The 25,092-nt window shown below is 42.3% G+C and overlaps 1 protein-coding gene across 1 annotated transcript; it reads right to left on the bottom strand.

The window, feature by feature from the left end:
- Positions 1-246: 246 nt before the first annotated feature.
- LOC311107494 (SLIT and NTRK-like protein 2) lies at positions 247-3,088 on the bottom strand (the record flags this gene model as incomplete). The annotated part of the gene is made up of 1 exon (XM_084149991.1): positions 247-3,088. The coding sequence occupies one exon, from the start codon at positions 3,086-3,088 to the stop codon at positions 521-523; it is 2,568 nt and encodes an 855-aa protein (XP_084006117.1). The 3' UTR covers positions 247-520.
- Between the last annotated feature and the right edge of the window lie 22,004 nt (positions 3,089-25,092).

Raw genomic sequence — 25,092 nt, 5'->3', positions numbered from 1 at the left:
TACCCTCTTCAATTATGTTTAATGTAATGGACAAATAATTATATTTTACATAAAGATTCTTAAAATACAGCACTTATAAAATTTCCATTTGCAGAAAGCAAAGATAAAATACTCGGAGTGCAAAGGCACTTCTGGAATAAATGGATCACCATGGACGGAACCAGTACATGTGTTTCACACTCATTATTATGTACAGGAATGTCATTTCTCAATTATTCTTCTAAAAATGATATTTGTTTCCACAGAGAAAATAAAATATAGAATATAAAATGCACAAAGCAGTACTATACATAGTTCTTGCGGTACCTGCTACAGTCTTTATAGTTCAAGTAGAATAAATAATTTCAACCTCCAGTAAAATAATATAACTGCATATAGGCCTACGTTTACTCAATACAGCTGGAAAATAAAGAAGATAAAAATGCTTAGGTTGCTTTGTTTGAGTTGGACTCGTTAATTTGTGGAGTACTTAGATACATACCGATGTAATATGTGTGATGATAGTAAGTAGGGCCATATCTTACAACTGACTCATTGCAGTTTGTTTTTCCAGAACTTCGAGGTAGTCTGGTTCTGTTTTTAGCTTCCCAGGCAGCAAAGGGTGTTCATTTTTTGATTGCTCAGCATAATACTTTCGTGGAGTCCCATAGAGAACAGTTTTATTCAACCTGTCTTGGTTGTGTCGTCTAGTAGTTTCATATGGAGGAATGAATTGTCTTTTCGGTAAAGTGCAGAAACTGTAATTCAGAGCGCCAGCAGTTGGAAGCTCCTTAACCCTCTCTGCAATGTTTTGATAAAGCAGCTCCGGCTGTCGATTGCCACAAGATTGTTTCTCAATGAACTCCACTGTGCTTATGGTATATGGGCTTGGGGGCAACTCCGACTTTTTAGGGTCCATGGTGCTGAAAGTTAGCTCTTTTAGATTCCTATAGTACGCCACCTGCTCGCTATCTTTCTGCATGTAGATGGGGTTCTGACACATCTGGCCAATCGGGGGAGGGACGTAATTATAAACATGTGTCTCTGTTTTATCTGCAGTGGGCTCTGATCTATATGAAGCATACTGTACCTGGAAAGAGTTTATATCTAAATTATTGGCACTGGTGGGGACGCTATCAATTCCTTTGCGTCGTTTGAGGACGAATACGAAAAGACCAGCCCCAAAGCAGACCGACAGAATGAAAACCACGAGCAGTCCCAGTATGAGAACAGACAGCGGCACCTCCGCGTGCATCTCGGGCACCTGCTCTTCTGTTGAGGTGATGGCAGAGGGGGGAGTGGAGTCGGTGTTGGGACTGACGGTGGGGGCCTTGGTTAGGCCTACTGTGACCTCATTAGGCTCGGGACAAATTGCGTCATTACGCAGGGATCTGAGCAGCCGCCCTGCGTGTTTGGAGGGCGAATCACATGTGATTTCATTTACCACTACGCTGGTGCTGGACAGCTCCATCCAGTTTTTAAGGGCAACGATGTCGCATGTGCAATCCCATGGGTTCTCCTGCAGATCGATCTGAATGAATGCGGAGAGCTGGTCGAGCACACCGCGCACCGGCAGGTGGGAGAAGTGATTGTTCCTCAGGTTCAGCCTTGTTAGCATAGTCCCCCAAAAAACATTGTCGGGAAGGGATCTTAGTAGATTGTTGTTTAGGAACAGCAGCTGCAGATTCTGTAATGAGTTAAACGTCTGTGGTAAAATGTCCTTGATGACATTGTACTCCAGGTATAAGTATTGAAGGCTCTGCAGACCTACGAATAATGATTGGGATAGACTTTCAATGTAATTGCCATTGAGGTAAAGTCTCCGTAGATTAGCCAGGGTGTCAAAGGCCCCGTCCTGAATAACAGCTATCCTATTATTTCCTAGGTGGAGGAGCTCTAGTGAGCTGTATTCGGTTAGGTCTGTTCTATATATGGTCTGTAAGTAATTGCCTGTTAAATGCAATTTCTTTGGATAGGAGGGTTTAGGGATTAGCTCTGTTATATTATGCAATTTCCTCTCCTGGCAGTTGATATTTAATCCACTGTCTGGGTTCTGGGAGGTACAGACGCATATGCTAGGGCAGGTTATGGGAACAGGGGACCTGGTCTGATAAACCATTATAGGCCCCAGCACTTGTTTGTCCTTACCAGACGTTACACGTTGTGTGGGGCGATTTCTCATTTTAGGGGGACGGGAGGCCCGTGGGGCTTTTGTTGGAGTGACACCCGGGTGTAGGGTGGGAGAGGGGCCGTTGTATTGGGAATCAGAGGGGGGCTGCATTGCGCGGTGATTAGAATCACCAGCATTACGTCGGGGGCATAGATCTTGCTTAATCAATTGAGTAATGTCCTTTCCATGCAGTCTAAAGGGGGTCTCGCACACGATGTCTCCTACAAAGACTGATATGGTGTCCAGCCAGGCTTTTAGGGGGATCAGATCACAGGTGCAATTCCACGGGTTCTCCTCCAGTTGGATCTCCATAATGCCGCCTACGTGCTCCAGCACACCAGCAAAAGGCAGCATCTTAAGCCGGTTCCCCCTTAGATCCAAATGCGTTAACATAACGAAACGAAATACATTGTTGGGAAGAGAGAGCAGGAGGTTGTCATTGAGAATCAGGACTTTGAGTTTATTCAATTTGCCGAATGCACCTGCTTCAATGGCACTGATATAATTATAATCTGCCTGTAAATACTCCAAACCCTCTAAACCAGCAAAGGTATCTTCCTTGATTATCTCCAAGTTATTGTTGTTGAGATGAAGTCGTTTTAAAAATCTCAGTCCAGTAAAAGCTCCAGTCTTTATCTCCTGTAACCCGTTGTTTCCCAGATGAAGGGATGTGACATTACCATAAGTGATAAACTCGTTCGGATTCAGTCTCGAAAGAAAGTTTCCATTGAGAAAGAGTTGGCAGATTTTGTTAGGTGGAGGCTGAAATAGACTCACCGTTGTAAATCCTTTGTTTTCACAATTGATGCTCAATATATTCTCCTTTTCCTCACAGGAGCAGCGGTTCTTACAAATTTCTTTCGATGGTTTGCGGCTCTCTGTCTTCGATGCGAAACTGGTCACAGTTAAAACGCTGAGCAACAAAACGCTGTTCAGCATTTTTACAACAATCTTGCTGAATTATCCAGCATCAACGTTGTATGAGCCTTGGAGTTGGGAATTTCAGTAGGGACACGCAACCCAAATTAACACAGCATTAGTGTTAAAATGGCAACAGGGCGCACGGACGCGCAGGTCTCTCCATTGACCTTTGTTACAACCCAAAATACAAATTAAACCAGGAATCAGTCATCGGACACGTTCTGAGCCAGGCTTTAGTGGGCACATTGTCTGTTAGTCAGGGGCAAGCTTCGCAATGTAGCCTACCGCAATCCCCGGTGTTACGCACGACCATTCATGCAGCAGTTTCAAGCATTTCCGTAGCAGCACAATCAGAAACAGCGAGATAGACACTCACTCAGCGACAGAGATTGTACTGTCTCTGGTCGCCTTGATCCCACGAAATTCCATTCTTCATTAAATATAATTTCGTTTTTGACAAAAATAAAATGTATGCAGCATATCACTTGGAGTTTTCCTTCACTTTCTCGATGGAAACACTGAGAGAACCAACTCTGAGAGAGACTGGATACTGAGGAATAACGGGCTGAAGCATCCCCTGCTTGCGCATCGGCACCTAATGAGAGGGCTATCTATGCCTTAGAAAGTCTGCTCTACGTCCTCCCACATTCAAGGCATTCAGCCCTACGTCACTAGCATCGACAACATTTCATACTTGTTAAGATAAGTTTTGCATTCTTCTCAATGGTAATTGTAAAAATAGCATTCTTTTTCAGGCTAATACTACGGGTACCTTGACTACTAATGAAAATAGCAGTAGTAGGATAGTTTATAATTAACACCATGCTAATGTTATAATAATAAACACATTGCCACGGGGTAATATACATTCAATTGGAATACAACACCTTATTGTAGAGTATTAACGACATTAATGGGATCTTCAGAAAAGTAGCATACTACAATTTAATGTGATTTATTTCCCCTACAAAATGCATGAGAAAATGGATGCAATATGTATCTTCAATACAACCTTCAGTTGTATTGAAACATTCAGAAACCAAGCTCAGTATTGTAAGTGGATTCTTGTTTTTTGCACACCACTAGGAGGTGGAATAAGCACCTCTACCGTAGGAACACACACACACACATGCATGCCCAATTCAAAAGAGGAATATGTGTTTTCTATCTAGTGACCATGATAAAGTAACCTAAAGTAGCAGGTGTAGGAAGAGCCTGAGCAGAGTTCCCACTTCTGTTTTTCAGGGGAAACGGAAGTTAGGTTGCAAATACAGTATTTCTAAACCGAATGTTAGTGTAGGCTAGTGATAAATTAATGTGTCTCAGGGCCAAGGGGTGTTACAGGAAGCAACATTTCCTTTAATAGGATACCCGGAGGCAATGTCTTTATTATCCGTTGGTTGAGCCTTATTGGGGGCATGAGATCACTCCGAGCATTTAACAAAACACAAAACAATGGCGGACAATTTATCTCCTCTTGGATCTAAAACTTCACTTTGTGGCTGTGGTAACTAGTGACAACCCTAAAACCAGTAGTAACCACCAACTTCAATGTTAAAATTAAAATAAATATCTAATATTCCCGGACCACAATAAGATTGTTGCCAAGGATGGCTTGTTAGCTAACTACAGGGTTTGAGTCACCTCAGCCGTTTTCTTTATAAAACAGCTCAGCTAGCAACACTAGCTAGCTAATGTTAGCTAGACTGTGTCTAGACTCGGGAGCTCATGGGCACATACTAGACATGTCACATAGGCTTCAGAAGCCAGCTGGTTAGATATGATTCCACCATGGGCAACAACAACTGGCTACTAGTTTGTTTTCACCAAAATATGTTCAACTCATGGCTAGTTAATCCAGTGACCACTGCATTTAGGAGGCTAGCTAAATTACTGAAATGTAGCTAACTAGCTCACTGGCAAGCCAGTAGCCATTACTTGGCAACAAATCGTGGATTTCCTATTCCTTGATTCATTTGGGTCAACTTGCTTATATTAATCAACAGACCGTTTGTGGAAAGGTAAAAGCCCATCTGTGTGACCTCACACACCCAAGAAAGCTCATCCAATCACCCGACGTAACTCATGAATATCAATGACTTTGCCTCCGGCTAACCTACGAAAGGAAATTTAGTTTACAGGAAGGCGCTGGACAAAAGTCTTTAGGGTGAAGTCAGGTGATAGTAGGCAGTCGACTTGGTTATATAGCCTACAGATTGATCCATAAAAATAGGAAAAGCAAGAATAAAATCAGCATAGAACAAAATGTCCATACAATTAATCAATTCAAAATAATGCAGAGCTCTTGTACAGTAGGCCTACATTCTCAAACTATCAAAGGGAGAAATTAAACTCCTGAGCCAAATTTGTTCACCCTGCCACCCAGGACAGATTTTCCCGTTTTCTAAACCCTTACGAAAAGTATGCAGTATGCTGCAATTACTGCGTCCAAAATATTTTTTTTTTTTACTGCAGTAATTTTGCAGTGTAACTGCAGTTAGAGTGAAGTACGCTGCAGTTATTCTGCAATTGTTGAGTCCAAAATACCACAGTCGTGTGCAGTTACTGAACCTTTACTGCAGTTTCAAAACTGCAATATTTTTTGTAAGGGCAACCTTACGTTCTGCAAGTGTGTTACTGGATATGAATAGGCACCCAATCTTATAGGATCAGGAAGTGCATGTCGGACATGTGGGAAACAATGAATGTCCTGCCGATTAACATTTCTAAAGTGATTAATTCATGACTTGTAGGTCTTATGGTAAACAAAAATCATAATATTTAGCTGACTGTGTAAACTATTAAACCAAATGCTTGCACAAGAGCAATAACTGCCATTGCTGAAATAGGCCTAATCAAACAAACACAGAAGCAAGGTGAATGAAAATGCACATACAGTACTAATCAAAAGTTTGGACACACCTACTAATTCAAGGATTTTTCTTTATTTTTACTATTTTCTACATTGTAGAATAATAGTGAAGACATCAAAACTATGAAATAACACATATGGAATAATGTAGTAACCAAAAAAGTGCTAAACAAATCAAACTATATTTTATATTTGAGATTCTTCAAAGTAGCCACCCTTTGCCTTGATGACAGCCATGCACACTCTTGGCATTCTCAAAAATTGTTTCTGATCCATAACTTAAGATGACATTTATGTCATAAACACAATAAATCATAGTCTGATAGAATAATACAAAGGACAATAACAATAACATCCAAATAGATTAAGATGGATTTGTAAATATTTGTGAGGGCACAGCTTGACAGGACATTTGTCAAATTCATTACAGGGCACAGGGGGGAATGATTACCAAATGCACCACTGCATGATTGGGCTTTTGTGTTTTAACTTTGTGTTTGCATAAAGCAATGTGCTCATAAAAATACATGAAAGCCAACGATAGACAGAACTGGGGTAGGTCCTATGTGGCATTGTGCCTTTTTTGGCGTTTAGCCCCAAAGTTACACACAGCACAACTAAAAGTTCAAAAGCTGTTAAGTTGTAGCCATCTCTATCACACAACATTTGACCAGAACGTGATGATGGAGAACTGACTTTGGATGGGGTGGAGGAAAACGGTTGCTTCCTGTAGTCTCTAATGGACAGGATGTATCCTATAATCTGATAAGGTATTTGAACAGCCCACACACAACAAGAAAGGAGATAACAGAAGTCTTATCTTTGGACTGTTGACACAGGATAGATAAAGTGTCACGTATGACACAGCGAGAGATAACAAATATACAGTACATGCAACCATGTAAGTCTTTATTTTGGACACATGTGGCATGGATCTGTGGCACTTTGTAACCCAATAGAGGACTCCTACTTGAATCCATCTGAGAGGTCAGGTCTTTGTCACTGTAAATAGACACGAAATGCTATATTAAATCAAGCATTTCTGCAGATGTGACCGATCTATCACAATACTCCTAGCATGCCATTTACCACAATCCATATAGCTTTATCTCTCTAAAGATTTCCTACATATTTGATGTCAGAAATCCTGCTATCAAAGCCCTATCCTTGTCTCAAGAAGGACTTGACATTGATGAGCACTCAAAGCAGCTCAATCAGAAAGAACCTAGACTCTCTCTCTGCTACTCCTCTTTTATGAAGACATCACTAGGATGGAGCTTGTATTTTCCCACAGATTCACTCCCATCCTGAGACAATGTGCTCCTCACCCATAACTTCTATGGTCCTGTCGAGCCACACAGTGATGAATTGTGTCACAGAAGCATGCAGAAGTGCTGACCTGAACACAAGTTGCTATGAACGATTTTCTGTTGTCTGCTAGCGACAGTGAGTGATGGATTGAGGGCTTGGACACATCAATCTGTTACCCCGGAGTCAGGTGTTGCCACCTTTGTGTATCTCTGCTGTTCCACTTTTCCTTATTTTCTTTCCAGGCTATGTCCCTGAGAGGTCTGCCTCTCTGTCTCTTTTCTGAAGTGCAACCAGTTTTTTTTTATTGTGACTAAGCAGGTCAGAGAACAAGAGAATCGAGAACAGACAATACTCATTCTGGATACTATCATTAGGCCCCAATTGTTGGTTTTTGTATTTCTTGTATGTATTTGCCTTAATGTTTTTTGGCTTAGACATAATGGCGAAGCAAAGGCAAAATTCCTTTTCACATGATTTTAAACTCACTCCAAAATTGCATTTCATCACGCTTATGTGCTTGATGAAAACTCATCAAAAATATAAAGAGTGGTACGAAACATTCTGTAAAATGAAGCATTGCGATACCGAGTCAGTCTTCCCTCACCAGTAAAAAACGGTATTAAATATTGAATCACATAAGACAAAAAAAAAAAACATTTAATCAGTGGTGCATGGCTTCATATTATATTGTTGGTATCAATTGACTCAGAGAGAGAGAGAGAGATAGAGAGAGAGAGAGAGAGAGAGAGAGAGAGAGAGAGAGAGAGAGAGAGATAGAGAGAGAGAGAGAGAGAGAGAGAGAGAGAGAGAGAGAGAGAGAGAGAGAGAGAGAGAGAGAGAGAGAGAGAGAGAGAGAGAGAGAGAGAGAGAGAGAGAGAGAGAGAGAGAGAGAGAGAGAGAGAGAGAGAGAGAGAGAGCTTAATACCAGACACCAGGGTTCTCATCTATTCCAGGGGCTCAGCAGAATCTCCTGAGAGAAATCTCACCACCTGAACTGGAAAATCATTACATAAATTAACTTAGCAGAAGGAATCGTTTGAGATAGATTAGGTGTCCATTTGATTGAGAAGATTGTTAACGAGTAATAATATCCCCTTCAATTTCAGAGGCCACAAGATACTCACTGCTTTCTTTTCTGTCTCTCTGTTTTCAATCTGCAAAAGTTTACTCACTGTTTCTATAAAACTCGCTATAAAGACCAATGATCTTTGTCCTACTTTGCCCCAACTCTTAAGTGTCAGTACAGTAGCTGCAGCAATAGTGGGTGAAATTGAAAATTGATCACTGAGGTTAATTCATGAAACAACAGCACACGTGAAGATGGAGCCGGAGGGGATGGCTGCCGTTTTATGGACTCTTAACCAACCGTGCTATTTAGTGTGTTTTTTCGCATTGTTTGTAACTTATTTTGCACATAATGTTGCTGCTACCGTCTCTTATGACCGAAAAGAGCTTCTGGACATCAGAATAGCGATTAGTCACCTTGAACTGGACGAATAATTAGGACGAGAGGGATTTGCTCTAGACACCCGACAGGGTCCTCATCCCTGTCATTCTCAGTAGAAAGAAAAGGAGACATCGCGGAAGGAGATAACATACAGCTGTCGGGTTATACACTGTATCGGCAGGATAGAAAAGCAGCCTCTGGTAAGACAAGGGGTGGCGGTCTATGTATATTTGTAAACAACAGCTGGTGCACGATATCTAAGGAAGTCTCCAGGTTTTGCTCGCCTGAGGTAGAGTATCTCATGATAAGCCGTAAACCACACAATCTACCAATAGAGTTTTCATTTATATTATTTTTAGCTGTCTATTTACCACCACAAACCGATGCTGGCACTAAGACCGCACTCAATGAACTGTATACGGTCATAAGCAAACAGGAAAACGCTCATCCAGAGGCGGCGCTCCTAGTGGCCGGGGACTTTAATGCAGGATATCTTAAATCCGTTTTTACCTCATTTCTATCAGCATGATAAATGTGCAACCAGAGGGAAAAAAACTCTAGACCACCTTTACTCCACACATAGAGACGCGTACAAAGCTCTCCCTCGCCCTCCATAATCTGACTATAATTCTATCCTACTGATTCCAGCTTACAAGCAAAAACGAAAGCAGGAAGCACCATTGACTCGGTCAATAAAAAAGTGGTCAGATGAAGCAGATGCTAAGCTACAGGACTGTTTTGCTAGCACAGACTGGAATATGTTCAGGGATTCTTCCGATAGCGTTGAGGAGTACACCACATCAGTCACTGGCTTCATCAATAAGTGCATCGATGACGTCGTCCCCACAGTGTCCGTACGTACATACCCCAACCAGAAGCCATGGATTACAGGCAACGTCCGCACTGAGCTAAAGGGTAGAGCTGCTACTTTCAAGGAGCGGGACTCTAACCCAGAAGCTTATAAGAAATCCCGCTATGCCCTCCGACGAACCATCAAACAGGCAAAGCGTCAATACAGGACTAAGATCGAATCGTACTACACCGGCTCCGACGCTCGTCGGATTTGGCTGGGCTTGCAAACTATTACAGACAACAAAGGGAATCACAGCTGCAAGCTGCCCAGTGACACAAGCCTACAAGACAAGCTAAATTACTTCTATACTCGCTTCGAGGTAAGTAAAACTGAAACATGCATGAGAGCATCAGCTGTTCTGGACGACTGTGTGATCACACTCTCTGTAGCCGATGTGAGTAAGACCTTTAAACAGTTCAACATTCACAAGGCCGCAGGGCCAGATGGATTCCCAGGACATGTACTGCGAGCATGCGCTGACCAACTGGCAAGTGTCTTCACTGACATTTTCAACATGTTCCTGTCTGAGTCTGTAATGCCAACATATTTCAAGCAGACCAGCACAGTCCCTGTGCCCAAGAACACTAAGGTAACCTGCCTAAATGACTACCGACCCGTAGCACTTATGTCTGTAGCCATGAAGAGCTTTAAAAGGCTTGTCATGGCTCACATCAACACCATTATCCCAGAAACCCTAGACCCTCCTCAATTTGCATACCACCCCAACAGATCCACAGATGATGCAATCTTTACTGCACTCCACACTGCCCTTTCCCACATGGACAAAAGGAACACCTATGTGAGAATGCTATTCATTGACTACAGCTCAGCGTTCAACACCATAGTGCCCTCAAAGCTCATCACTAAGCTAAAGACCCTGGGACTAAACAACTCCCTCTGCAACTGGGTCCTGGACTTCCTGACGGGCCGCCCCCAGGTGGTAAGGGTAGGTAACAACACATCCGCCACGCTGATCCTCAACACGGGGGCCCCTCAGGGGTGCGTGCTCAGTCCCCTCATGTACTCGCTGTTCACTCATGACTGCATGGCCAGTCACGACTCCAACAACATCATTAAGTTTGCATATGACACAACAGTGGTAGGCCTGATCACTGACAACGATGAGACAGCCTATAGGGAGGAGGTCAGAGACCTGGCCGTGTGGTACCAGGATAACAACCTCTCCCTCAACGTGACCAAGACAAAGGAGATGATTGTGGACTACAGGAAAAAGAAGAGGACCGAGCACGCCCCCATTCTCATCGACGGGGCTGTGGTGGAGCAGGTTGAGAGCTTCAGGTTCCTTGGTGTCCACATCACCAACAAATTAACATGGTCCAAGCACACCAAGACAGAACCTATTCCCCCTAAGGAGACTGAAAATATTTGGCATGGGTCCTCAGATCCTCAAAAGGTTCTACAGCTGCACCATCGAGAGCATCCTGACTGGTTGCATCACTGCCTGGTATGGCAACTGCTCGGCCTCCGACCGCAAGGCACTACAGAGGGTGGTGCGTACGGCCCAGTACATCACTGGGGCCAAGCTTTCTGCCATCCAGGACCTGTACACCAGGCGGTGTCAGAAGAAGGCCCTAAAAATTGTCAAAGACTCCAGTCACCCTAGTCATAGACTGTTCTCTCTGCTACCGCACAGCAAGCAGTACTGGAGCGCCAAGTCTAGGTCCAAGAGGCTTCTAAACAGCTTCTACCCCCAATCCAGAGAACTCCTGAACATCTAATCAAATGGCTACCCAGACTATTTGCATTGCCCTCCCACCTCCCACTTTTACGCTGCTGCTACTCTCTGTTTATTATCTATGCATAGTCACTTTAATAACTCTACCTACATGTACATATTACCTCAATTACCTCGACTAACCGGTGCCCCCGCACATTGACTCGGTATTGTTATTTTTACTGCTGCTTTTTAATTATTTGTTACTTTTATTTCATATTATTTTATATTGTATTTTGTTGTGATTTCTGGGGGGTATTCTTTCTTAAAACTGCATTGTTGGTTAAGGGCTTGTAAGTAAGCATTTCACTGTAAGGTCTACACCTGTTGTATTTGGCGCATGTGACAAATACGATTTGATTTGTAGTGGTCATGAGGAAGAAAGAAGATAACACCAATTAGCAAATTATTTATTTATTTGTAATCCATTGGAACAAGGATCCTGAAATTCCAGACAGGATTGTTGTTTGTTAATGAATTTGTAATGACAGCCAGCCCTGGATATCCAGTTACTAGCACAACCTATGGATTTCCAGGGCTGAGGGAGAATGCAACCAGAGCTTCCAACAGTCCTCTGGCGTGTGAGAGGGTGCCAGACAGTGGCTCTATCCCCTGCAGTTTGTGTATAGACATGAGTCTGTGTGACCGCACATCTTTCCATAGGAAAGCAATTGAAGATCCCAGGCAGACAGGGCTTGGTCTAGAGTGTTGGGCCTGACCTCACAGACCCGCTCTTTGGTCTCTGGGGACATGATGCACATACAAATTTAAGCAGGGACAAGTCTGTGTGTCTTTACACACAAATCGAAACAGCAATGTGCAGCCTTTAGCTAGAAGGCTCTAAACACTGGATTCTTTCTGACAGCATAAGAAGGAAAATGTCCTCCTGCTGCTCCCGGGCCATCATCCAGCTGGTTTTGGTAGTATGAAGATCAGTTCTTATATAATCATAGCCCTGTTTCCCAGGTTTTTAATATACAGATGGTTCTCAAGAGGATACACCCTTTGGTGAATATAACAGATAGACAACTATTGCTATAGTGGTCTGCACCCTGAGTTGTTAGAATAGATGTGGCTCTTCTCTGGGACAGAGCTCCAGACTAACATTTTCCCCTGGTGGTGCAGTGTCACACAATACAATACATTTGAGTCATCATCTTATGAAGTCATTCACAATGCTTTATTAAGTGGTGCAATAGACTACTGAGATGGTATTCAATAAATAAGTTGTTACATCTAATAAGTCCAAGCAGTGATTGTCATGAATTTTCAATTGAGATGAATTTGCCTACATCTTTGTGTGCACTGATATTATATATAGGCCTAATTTAACTGGTGCTAATTCACCCCCTGATGAAGTGGAAACTCAAAACACACTAGCTAGATCGCAAACTACAGTTGAAGTGGGAAGTTTACATAAAAAACTCATTTCTCAACCACTCCACAAATTTCTTGTTAACAAACTATAGTTTTGGCAAGTCGGTTAGGACATCTACTTTGTACATGACACAAGTAGTTTTTCCAACAATTGTTTACAGACAGATTATTTCACTTATAATTCACTGTATCACAATTCCAGTGGGTCAGAAGTTTACATACACTAAGTTGACTGTGGCTTTAAACAGCTTGGAAAATTCCAGAAAATGATGTCATGGCTTTAGAAGCTTCTGATAGGCTAATTGACATCATTTGAGTAAATTGGAGGTGTACCTGTGGATGTATTTCAAGGCCTTCAAACTCAGCGCCTCTTTGCTTGACATCATGGGAAAATCAAAAGAAATCAGCCAAGACCTCAGAAAAAACACTGTAGACCTCCACAAGTCTGGTTCATCCTTGTGAGCAATTTCTAAACTCCTGAAGGTACCACATTCATCTGTACAAACAATAGTACACAAGTAAAAACACCATGGCACAACACAGCCATCATACCGCTCAGGAAGGAGACGCGTTTTGTCTCCTAGAGTTTAACGTACTTTGGTGCGAAAAGTGCAAATCAATCCCAGAACAACAGCAAAGGACCTTGTGAATATGCTGGAGGAAACAGGTACAAAAGTATCTATATCCACAGTAAAACGAGTCCTATATCGACATAACCTGAAAGGCCGCTCAGCAAGGAAGAAGCCACTGCTCCAAAACCGCCATAAAAAAGCCAGACTACGGTTTGTAACTGCACATGGGGACAAAGATCGTACTTTTTGGAGAAATGTCCTCTGGTCTGATGAAACAAAAATGTAACTTTTTGGCCATAATGACCATTGTTATGTTTGGAGGAAAAAGGGGGTTGCTTGCAAGCCGAAGAACACCATCCTAACCGTGAAGCATGTGTGTGGCAGCATCATGCTGTGGGGGTGCTTTGCTCCAGGAGGGACTGGTGCACTTCACAAAATAGATGGCATCATGAGGAAGGAAAATGATGTGGATATATTGAAGCAACATCTCAAGACATCAGTCAGGAAGTTAAAGCTTGGTCGCAAATGGGTCTTCCAAATGGACAATGACCCCAAACATACTTCCAAAGTTTTGGTAAAATGGCTTAAGGACAACAAAGTCAAGGTATTGGAGTGGCCATCACAAAGCCCTGAACACAATCCAATAGAAAATGTGTGGGCAGAACTGAAAAAGCGTGTGCGAGCAATGAGGCCTACAAACCTGACTCAGCTCTGTCAGGAGCAATGGGCCAAAATTCCACCAACTTATTGTGGGAAGCTTGTGGAAGGCTACCCAAACCGTTTGACCCAAGTTAAACAATTTAAAGGCAATGCTACCAAATACTAATTGAGTGTATGTCAACTTCTGACCCACTGGGAATGTGATGAAAGAAATACAGTGGGGGAAAAAAGTATTTAGTCAGCCACCAATTGTGCAAGTTCTCCCACTTAAAAAGATGAGAGAGGCCTGTAATTTGCATCATAGGTACACGTCCACTATGACAGACAAATTGAGATTTTTTTTTCTAGAAAATCACATTGTAGGATTTTTAATGAATTTATTTGCAAATTATGGTGGAAAATAAGTATTTGGTCACCTACAAACAAGCAAGATTTCTGGCTCTCACAGACCTGTAACTTCTTCTTTAAGAGGCTCCGCTGTCCTCCACTCGTTACCTGTATTAATGGCACCTGTTTGAACTTGTTATCAGTATAAAAGACACCTGTCCACAACCTCAAACAGTCACACTCCAAACTCCACTATGGCCAAGACCAAAGAGCTGTCAAAGGACACCAGAAACAAAATGGTAGACCTGCACCAGGCTGGGAAGACTGAATCTGCAATAGGTAAGCAGCTTGGTTTGAAGAAATCAACTGTGGGAGCAATTATTAGGAAATGGAAGACATACAAGACCACTGATAATCTCCGTCGATCTGGGGCTCCACGCAAGATCTCACCCTGTGGGGTCAAAATGATCATAAGAACGGTGAGCAAAAATCCCAGAACCACACGGGGGGACCTAGTGAATGACCTGCAGAGAGCTGGGACCAAAGTAACAAAGCCTACCATCAGTAACACACTACGCCGCCAGGGACTCAAATCCTGCAGTGCCAGACGTGTCCCCCTGCTTAAGCCAGTACATGTCCAGGCCCGTCTGAAGTTTGCTACAGTGCATTTGGATGATCCAGAAGAGGATTGGGAGAATGTCATATGGTCAGATGAAACCAAAATAGAACTTTTTGGTAAAAACTCAACTCGTCGTGTTTGGAGGACAAAGAATGCTGAGTTGCATCCAAAGAACACCATGGGGGTGGAAACATCATGCTTTGGGTCTGTTTTTCTGCAAAGGGACCAGGACGACTGATCCGTGTAAAGGATGAATGAATGGGGCCATGTATCGTGAGATTTTGAGTGAAAACCTTCCATCAGCAAAGGCATTGTAGATGAAACGTGGCTGGGTCTTTCAGCATGACAATGATCCCAAACACACCGCCCGGGCAACGAAGGAGTAGCTTCGTAAGAAGCATTTCAAGGTCCTGGAGTGGCCTAGCCAGTCTCCAGATCTCAACCCCATAGAAAATCTTTGGAGGGAGTTGAAAGTCCGTGTTGCCCAGCGACAGCCCCAAAACATCACTGCTCTAAAAGAGATCTGCATGGAGGAATGGGCCAAAATACCAGCAACAGTGTGTGAAAATCTTGTGAAGACTTACAGAAAACGTTTGACCAGTTTCATTGCCAACAAAGGGTATATAACAAAGTATTGAGAAACTTTTGTTATTGACCAAATACTTATTTTCCACCATAATTTGCAAATCAATTCATTAAAAATCCTACAATGTGATATTCTGGAAAAAAAAATATCATTTTGTCTGTCATAGTTGACGTGTACCTATGATGAAAATTACAGGCCTCTCATCTTTTTAAGTGGGAGAATTTGCACAATTGGTGGCTGACTAAATACTTTTTTTCCCCACTGTAAAAGCTGAAATAAATAATTCTCTCTACTATTATTCTGACATTTCACATTCTTAAAATAAAGTGGTGATCTGACCTAAGACAGGGAATTTTTACTAGGATTAAATGTCAGGAATTGTGAATAACTGAGTTTAAATGTATTTGGCTAAGGTGCATGTAAACTCCCGACTTCAACTGTATATCTTGAAATATCATTTAGGCTGTTGAGAAAGAGTTTAATTATTGGCAACTCCTTCATGGAACAAAGATAAGCCCCAAAACACCTTTTTGGTACATGAAATACTTTTTTGTAACTACATTCGAACTCTTCAGTATAGTACACGTGATAAACCTCTTCCTATTACATTTGCAAGAATGTCAGATGTAGCCTACAGAAGTTCAAAGCCACCCTCCCAGTCATATTGTGATAGAGCTGTGAAAAGCACTCTCTTTTATGGAGGACATGAAACAAAAGAAAACCCTTGTTAAAATTGTGTATAACTTATACAAGCTCTTTCCTCTCTACCTGTTTTACTGTCTCCTCAGTAATTCAGAATCAGTCTTGTTACCTTTATATTCACAGCTTTCTGTGGTCTGTTATGACCCTGTTTGCATTATAGCTTTCTTTAACAGACCCCATAACAGAAGCAATTGTAAAGGGTTTTGTTGCTTATGCATTCCCCACACAGTCTCTATAGTCATAGTCATGCCATTCCGCTTTGAATTATCCTAAGAAAAGTGTTATATGGTGCAAAATGGAGATGTTTCTCAGTGTGTCTACATTTTGTTGGCCTCTAGCTCAACTCACCCAACTCACTTTTTTTGCCACAACTTAATGCTCTGCTGTGGGATGTGCGGACATTTGGCTACATTTCCATATGTTTTGCCTGGAGCTGATCTATGCTGCCATGCCCATCAGTTGCTGGCAAACACCTCAGAAGGGATAGGAGGCGATTACTATAAGACAGTAGAACACTTTTTGTGAGCAACAGTTTAGACGAATTAGCTTTTTGTGTTTATGGAACACAGCTTATGAAACATGGGACCAATACTTTACATTTTTGTTCAGTATATATGTTTGTTTGTCAGATGGCATCTATGCTAACTGCCATTGGTAATACAACAGTGACTGTGTATGTGTTCCCAAATGCATCTATGGAGCCAGCACTTGGAGACTTGCAAGATGATGTGATGGAGTCCTGGCCGGCAGACAAATACGTCTCTGAATGGAGAGAGACCTTGCACTCAACAAATCCACAATGACGGACTGAAGGTGATTACTAATAATACAGTATTGCAGATATGTCCAGAATTTGCAATACCCTTTTCATTCCATGTGTCACTGATGAACTCAGCTTCAACTCTGCCTATTTCTACAGATGGACTGTAGATGCTTTGCCAGACGCCTGCCTCGGTTGTTTGATGGTGAGACCATAATTGGGTAGGTTTTATCTGACCGATTCAAACTTTAACATTGTACCTGTTTGTGTGTCAAATATTACCTATCCTAACTGTCATTGGTAATAAAACAGTGATTATGCATGGGTTCACAGAAACATTTATGGAGCCAGCACATGGAGACTTCAAATCAAATCAAATGCAATGGTATTTGTCACATGCACTGAATACAACAGGTGTATACCTTACAGTGAAATGCTTACATACAAGCCCTTAATCAACAATGCAGTTTTAAGAATACAAAAAAAATCACACAAAAATATACAATATAAAATAATACGAAATAAAAGTAACAAATAATTAAAGAGCAGCTGTAGAACATTTTGAGGATCTGAGGACCCATGCCAAATCTTTTCAAGCTCCTTAGGGGGGAGTAGGTTTTGTCGTGCCCTCTTCACGACTGTCTTGGCGTGCTTGGACCATGTTCATTTGATGGTGATGTGGACACCAAGGAACTTGAAGCTCTCAACCTGCTCCACTACAGCCCCGTCAATGAGAATGGGGGTGTGCTTTTTCCTGTAGTCCACAATAATCTCCTTCGTCTTGATCACGTTGAGGGAGAGGTTGTTGTCCTGGCACCACATGGCCAGGACTCTGACCTCCTCTCTATAGGCTGTCTCGTCATTGTCGGTGATCAGGCCTACTACTGTTGTGTCATCGGCAAACGTAATGATTGGGTTGGAGTCGTGCCTGGCCATGCAGTCATGAGTGAACAGGGAGTACAGGAAGGGACTGAGCACGCAACCCTGAGGGGCCCCCGTGTTGAGGATCAGCGTGGCGGATGTGTTGTTACCTACCCTTACCACCTGGGGGCGGCCCGTCAGGAAGTCCAGGATCCAGTTGCAGAGGGAGGTGTTTAGTCCCAGGGTCCTTAGCTTAATGATGAGCTTTGAGGGCACTATGGTGTTGAACGCTGAGCTGTAGTCAATGAATAGCATTCTCACGTAGGTGTTCCTTTTGTCCAGGTGTGAAAGGGCAGTGTGGAGCGCAATAGAGATTTCATCATCTGTGGATCTTTTGCGGCGGTATGCAAATTAGGGTTTGCAAGCCCTGCCACATCCGACGAGCGTCAGAGCCGGTGTTGTACGATTCGATCTTAGTCCTGTATTGACGCTTTGCCTGTTTGATGGTTCGTCGGAGGGCATAGCAGGATTTCTTATAAGCTTCCGGGTTAGAGTCCCGCTCCTTGAAAGCGGCAGCTCTACCCTTTAGCTCAGTGCGGATGTTGCCTGTAATCCATGGCTTCTGGTTGGGGTATGTACGTACAGTCACTGTGGGGTCGACGTAATCGATGCACTTATTGATGAAGGCAGTGACTGATGTGGTGTACTCCTCAGAAGAATCCCGGAATATATTCCAGTCTGTGCTAGCAAAAGAGTCCTGTAGCTTAGCATCTGCTTCATCTGACCACTTTTCTATTGACCAAGTCACTGGTGCTTCCTGCTTTAGTTTTTGCTTGTAAGCAGGAATCCGGAAGATATAATTATTGTCAGATTTTCCAAATGGAGGGCGAGGGAGAGCTTTGTACGTGTCTCTGTGTGTGGAGTAAAGGTGGTCTAGAGTGTTTTCCCTCTGGTTGCACATTTAACATGCTGGTAGAAATGAGGTAAAACGGATTTAAGTTTTCCTGCATTAAAGTCCCCGGCCACTAGGAGCGCCGCCTCTGGATGAGCATTTTCCTGTTTGCTTATGGCCGTGTACAGTTCATTGAGTGCGGTCTTAGTGCCAGCATTGGTTTGTGGTCGTAAATAGACAGCTACGAAGAATATAGATGAAAACTCTCTTGTTAGATAGTGTGGTTTACAGCTTATCATGAGATACTCTACCTCAGGCGAGCAAAACTGTGAGACTTCCTTAGATATCGTGCACCAGCTGTTCTTTACAAATATAGATGGACCGCCACCCCTTGTTTTACCAGAGGCTGCTGTTCTATCCTGCCAATACAGTGTATAACCCGACAGCTGTATGTTATTCATGTCTTCATTCAGCCAAGACTCGATGAAACATAAGATATTACAGTTTTTAATGTTCCGTTGGTAGGATGTATGTGCCTGTAGTTCGTCCACTTTATTATCAAGCGATTGTAAGTTGGCCAATATTATCGATGGCAATGGCAGATTAGCCACTCGTCGCCGGCTCCTTGCCAGTTACCCCGAACTCCTTCTGCGATATCTCCTTTTCTTTCTACTGCAAATGACGGGGAGGAGGGCCCTGTCGGGTGTCTGTAGCTAATCCCTCTCGTCCGACTCATTAAAGAAAAATTATTCTTCCAGTTCAAGGTGAGTAATCGCTGTTCTGATGTCCAGAAGCTCTTTTCGGTCATAAGCGACGGTAGCAGCAACATTATGTACAAAATAAGTTACAAACAACGCGAAAAAACACACAAAATAGCATGGTTGGTTAAGAGTCCATAAAATGGCAACCATCCCCTCCAGCACCAAGATGTTGTGATGAAGTCCAGACTGACAGTCGGGCTTGATACTTATGTCTCTGAATGGAGAGAGAACTGGCACTCGGCATTAACATTTTACTACACACAACTTTTACTTGTATTTTATTACTATTGAATTTAATGGTATCAGTCAATATGGGGAGGGAGAAATCCTTTGTATTCTGCACCAGTATTATCCCAGCCTACTCCTGTTGTATACAGGACACCACACAGGAAGGTATGACCCCTCTGACATGTTTGCCAAGGTAGCCCCATTACCACCAGACAAAATGCTGATAGGCACAGTATTGGCTGGGAATGACAATGAAAGGTGAAAGGTGCACATTGTTATGTTAACAGAACACTGCTTCTATGATATTATGTGAAGGGTTGTTTATTCTACATTAACCTGCTACTACATTTGAAATTTATCAAAACACTTAGTTTAGAATATCTACACTACCAGTCAAAGGTTTGGACACACCTACTCATTCAAGGGATTTTCTTTATTTTTACTATTTCTTACATGTAAAACTATGACATAGCACATATAGAATCATGTAGTAACCAAAAAAGTGTTAAACAAATCAGAAAATATTTTATATATGACATTCTTAAAATAGCCACCCTTTGCCTTGAAGACAGCTTTGCACACTCTTGGCATTCTCGCAACCAGCATTTCAACAGTTGTACCTTCTTAAAAGTTAATTTGTGGAATTTCTTTCCTTCTTAATGCGTTAGAGTCAATCAGTTGTGTTGTGACAAGGTGGGGGTATACAGAAGATAGCCCTATTTTGGTAAAAGACCAAGTCCATATTATGGCAAGAACAGCTCAAATATGCAAAAAGATACAATAGTCCATCATTAATTTAAGACATGAAGGTCAGTCAATACGGAACATTTCAAGAACTTTGAAAGTTTCTTCAAAAAGCTGTCGCAAAAACCATCAAGCACTATGATGAAACTGGCTCTCATGAGCCCCGCCACAGGAACGGAAGTTCATTAGAATTACCAGCCTCAAGATATTGCAGCCCAAATAAATGTTTCACAGAGTTCAAGTCACAGACACATCTCAACATCAACTATTCAGAGAGGACCGTGTGAATCAGGCCTTCAAGGTCAAATTCCTGCAAAGAAACCACTACTAAAGGACACCAACACGAAGAAGAGACCTGATTGGGCCAAGAAACATGAGCAATGGACATTAGACTGGTGGAAATCTGTCCTTTGGTCTGGAGTCCAAATTGGAGATTTTTGGATCCAACTGCCGTGTCTTTGTGAGATGCGGTGTGGGTGAACGGATGATTTCTGCATGTGTTGTTCCTACCGTAAATCATGAAGGAGGAGGTGTTATGGTGTGGGGGTGCTTTGCTGGTGACACTGTCTGATTTATTTAGAATTCAAGGCACACTTAACCAGCATGACTACCACAGCATTCTGCAGTGATACGCCATCCCATCTGGTTTGGGCTTAGTGGGACTATCATTTGTTTTTCAACAGGACAATGACCCAACACACCTCCAGGCTGTGTAGGGGCTATTTAACCAAGAAGGACACTGATGGAGTGCTGCATTAGATTACCTGGCCTCCACAATCCCCTGACCTCAACCCAATTGAGATGGTTTGGGATGAGTTGGACGGCAGAGTGAAGGAAAAGCAGCCAACAAGTGCTCAGCATATGTGGGAACTCCTTCAAGACTGTTGGAAAAGCATTCCAGGTGAAGCTGGTTGAGAGAATGCCAAGAGAGTGCAAAGCTGTCATCAAGGCAAAGGGGGGCTACTTGAAGAATCTCAAATATAAAATATATTTTGATTTGTTTAGCACTTTTCTGGTTACTACATGATTCCATATGTGTTATTTCATAGTTTTGATGTCTTCACTATTATTATACAATGTAGAAAATAGCAAAAATAAAGAAAAACCCTTGAATGTGTAGGTGTGTCCAAACTTTGGACTGGTACTGTACATTAATTCAGCAATTGCATTCTTCTCATATTACTCTGTAGGCTACTGACATATTCAAAGTTTCCTCCGGCATCTCACCATACATCTGCCTGTAGTTATTGAACTCAACCTGCAGGAGGTTTGTTAGTTGTGATTGAGTGGTAGGAAACGGCTGCGGGCAAGGTTCTGACAGATGGGTGTGTCTTGGTAGTGGCAACAATGACACACCCACATCAAACCACACCCCCAAACCAACTCACGTTTGGCATCTGTCCTGGCAGCCAGCATTTCTTGAGGATCAATCCAAAAAAATGAGTCCAAATCAGCAGGTGCAGTTCCCCTTTAAGGTATCTAGTACTAGTTTACCAAGTTTGATACTTGTATCATAAAGTGGAACAATTACATCCCAGCCTAAAGTTACCCTGCTCAAGCAGAGGGGCAGGGAATCCGATTATGAGCAAAGAGACTATGGCACAAACCTTCTCTGTCAAATTTCCCTGAAACTCTATGCCCATGCCAGGATATGCTTTCCAAGCTGACTTCCTGGAGAAGTCTGGGAAGAGAGAGTCCCCTAGAGTACATTGTGGTTCTGACAGTCAAGTAGAATAAGATTTCCTGCAACCGGGGCAATTATTTTATAATTATAAGGGATAGTGCTTTTCCCTCAGAAGAATCTCCTGTAAAACAACTGAATTATTATTCAAGCATGGTGAGTACTCTCAGATATGAGGTACCTTATTGAAAAATTATTGACAGACAAGAAGCCCCTTGAAAAAAGCAAATTGAAAATGTTGAATAAATTGGTGCTGGCCATCTGTCTAAATTTGCTGAATTTATTGAAAGGAATAAGATGCTTTATGCTATTAGCTCAGCAAGTGTTCCTTCGCCTTGAGTAATCACTCTAACTCTGCACCAGGTTATGAAGAGGCTGGATGAATTATGTTGACATGTTCTCTCTGTAATACTGATCATATGTTTGTGTGGCCATTGCTTTACTACAGTCTCCATATCCCTTTAATTAAAGGGGCAATCTGCAGTTCAAACAATATCAAAGCAGTCACTAACTTGGTAAATAACTGAGGGATGGGGCTGGAGAAATGTAACCACTCAACATGATGGACAGAGCTACAGTGCCTTGCAAAAGTATTCATCCCCTTGGCGTTTTTCCCATTTTGTTGCATTACAACCAGTAATTTAAATTGAATTTTATTTGGATTTCATGTAATGGACATACACAAAATAGTCAAAATTTGTGAAGTGAAATGAAAAAAATAACTTGTTTCATAAAATTCAAAAAAATAAATAACAGAAATGTGGTGCATGCAAATGTACTCACGCCCTTTGCTATGAAGCACCTAAATACGATCTGGTGCAAACAATTACCTTCAGAAGTCACATAAATAGTTAGATTGCACACAGGTGGACTTTATTTAAGTGTCACATGATCTGTCACATGATCTCAGTATATATACACCTGTTCTGAAAGGCCCCAGAGTCTGCAACACCGCTAAGCAAGGGGCACCACCAAGCAAGCGGCACCATGAAGACCAAGGAGCTCTCCAAACAGGTCAGGGAGAAGTACAGATCAGCGTTGGGTTATAAAACAATATCTGAAACTTTGAACATCCCACGGAGCACCGTTTAATCCATTATAAAAAAATTGAAAGAATATGGCACCACAACAAACCTGCCAAGAGAGGGCCGCCCACCAAAACTCACGGACCAGGCAAGGAGGGCATTAATCAGAGGCAACAAAGAGACCAAAGATAACCCTGAAGGAGCTGCAAAGCTCCACAGCGGAGATTGGAGAATCTGTCCATAGGACCACTTTAGGCCGTACACTCCACAGAGCTGGGCTTTACGGAAGAGTGGCCAGAAAAAAGCCATTGCATGTGGGAGACTCCCCAAACATATGGAACAACGTGCTCTGGTCAGAGGAGACAAAAATAGAGCTTTTTGGCCATCAAGGAAAACGCTATGTCTTGCGCAAACCCAACACCTCTCATCACCCCGAGAACACCATCCCCACAGTGAAGCATGGTGGTGGCAGGGACTGGGAAACTGGTCAGAATTGAAGGAATGATGGATGCCGCTACATACAGGGAAATTCTTGAGGGAATCCTGTTTCAGTCTTCCAGAGATTTGAGACTGGGATGGAGGTTCACCTTCCAGCAGGACAATTACCCTAAGCATAGTGCTAAAGCAACACTGGTTTAAGGGGAAACATTTAAATGTCTTGGAATGGCCTAGTCAAAGCCCAGACCTCAATCCAATTGAGAATCTGTGGTATGACTTAAAGATTGCTGTACACCAGCGGAACCCATCCAACATGAAGAAGCTGGAGCAGTTTTGCCTTGAAGGATGGGCAAAAATCCCATTGGCTAGATGTGCCAAGCTTATAGAGACATACCCCAAGAGACTTGCAGCTGTAATTGCTGCAAAAGATTGCTCTACAAAGTATTTACTTTGGGGGGAGGGTGAAAAGTTATGCGTGCTCAAGTTTTCTGCTTTTTTGTCTTGTTTGTTTCACAATAGAAAATATTTTACATCTTCAAAGTGGTAGGCATGTTGTGTAAATCAAATTATACAAACCCCCCAAAAATCTATTTTAATTCTAGGTTGTAAGGCAACACAATAGGATAAATGCCAAGGGGGGTGAATACTTTCGCAAGCCTCTGTTCGTATGTATGGACTGACCATCCATGAGATCCATGAGGCTACAGTCTTAGAAATAAGGTGCCATCTAGAACCTAAAAGCGTTCTTCGGCTGTCCCCATAGGAGAACCATTTGAAGAACCGTTTTAGTTCGAGGTAGAACCCTTTTCATTTCCATTTAGAAATTCTATCTGGAGCCAAAAAGGGTTCTCCTGTGGGGACTGCCGAAGAAACCTCTTGAAAAACCCTTTTTTTCTAAGAATGTTTACAGTGTTTGTTTACAATTACTTTGTCTATAAAAAAAGCAGTAAAACAAGCTTATGTTTTGGGTTCTGATGGGGTAAGACAATTGAACAGAGCTCACAAGGCATTTATAAAGTTATATTCTTCAATAGGTACTGTATGTACACTGAGTGTACAAAACATTAAGAACACCTGCTCTTTCCATGACAGACTGACTAAATGAATACAGGTGAAAGCTATGATCCCTTATTGATGTCACTTGTTAAATCCACTTTAGTCAGTGTAGATGAAGGGGAGGAGACAGGGTAAAGAAGGATTTTTAACCCTTGAGACAATTGAGACATGGACTGTGTATGTGTGCCATTCAGAGGGTGAATGGATAAGACAAAATATTTAAGTGCCTTTGAACGGAGTGTGGTAGTAGGTGCTAAAGTCATAACATAATTGAGGTAATCCTTATGACCCCCTCAGTCAACAACCTTAATGTATTTCTGTCCAAGGTGATTGAATATGGCCTCTTGATATGGTTTACCCACACAGACACAACCACAGGCTTTTTGTAATGTGTGTTTTTGTGTTGAAATCACTGCAACTCTGTTAAACAATTCTAGCTGACAGTAAAAGAAAACAACTTTGATCGTTTTAGTGTTGTAAAAGAACACAAGTTGAACATTTGAAACATCCCCTGA

The sequence above is a fragment of the Coregonus lavaretus genome (genome assembly GCF_964263955.1).
Source record: "Coregonus lavaretus genome assembly, chromosome: 32".
Classification (NCBI taxonomy): Eukaryota; Metazoa; Chordata; class Actinopteri; order Salmoniformes; family Salmonidae; genus Coregonus; species Coregonus lavaretus.
Note: the sequence above shows the minus strand (reverse complement) of the source record. Positions and strands in the feature narration are given on the sequence as shown.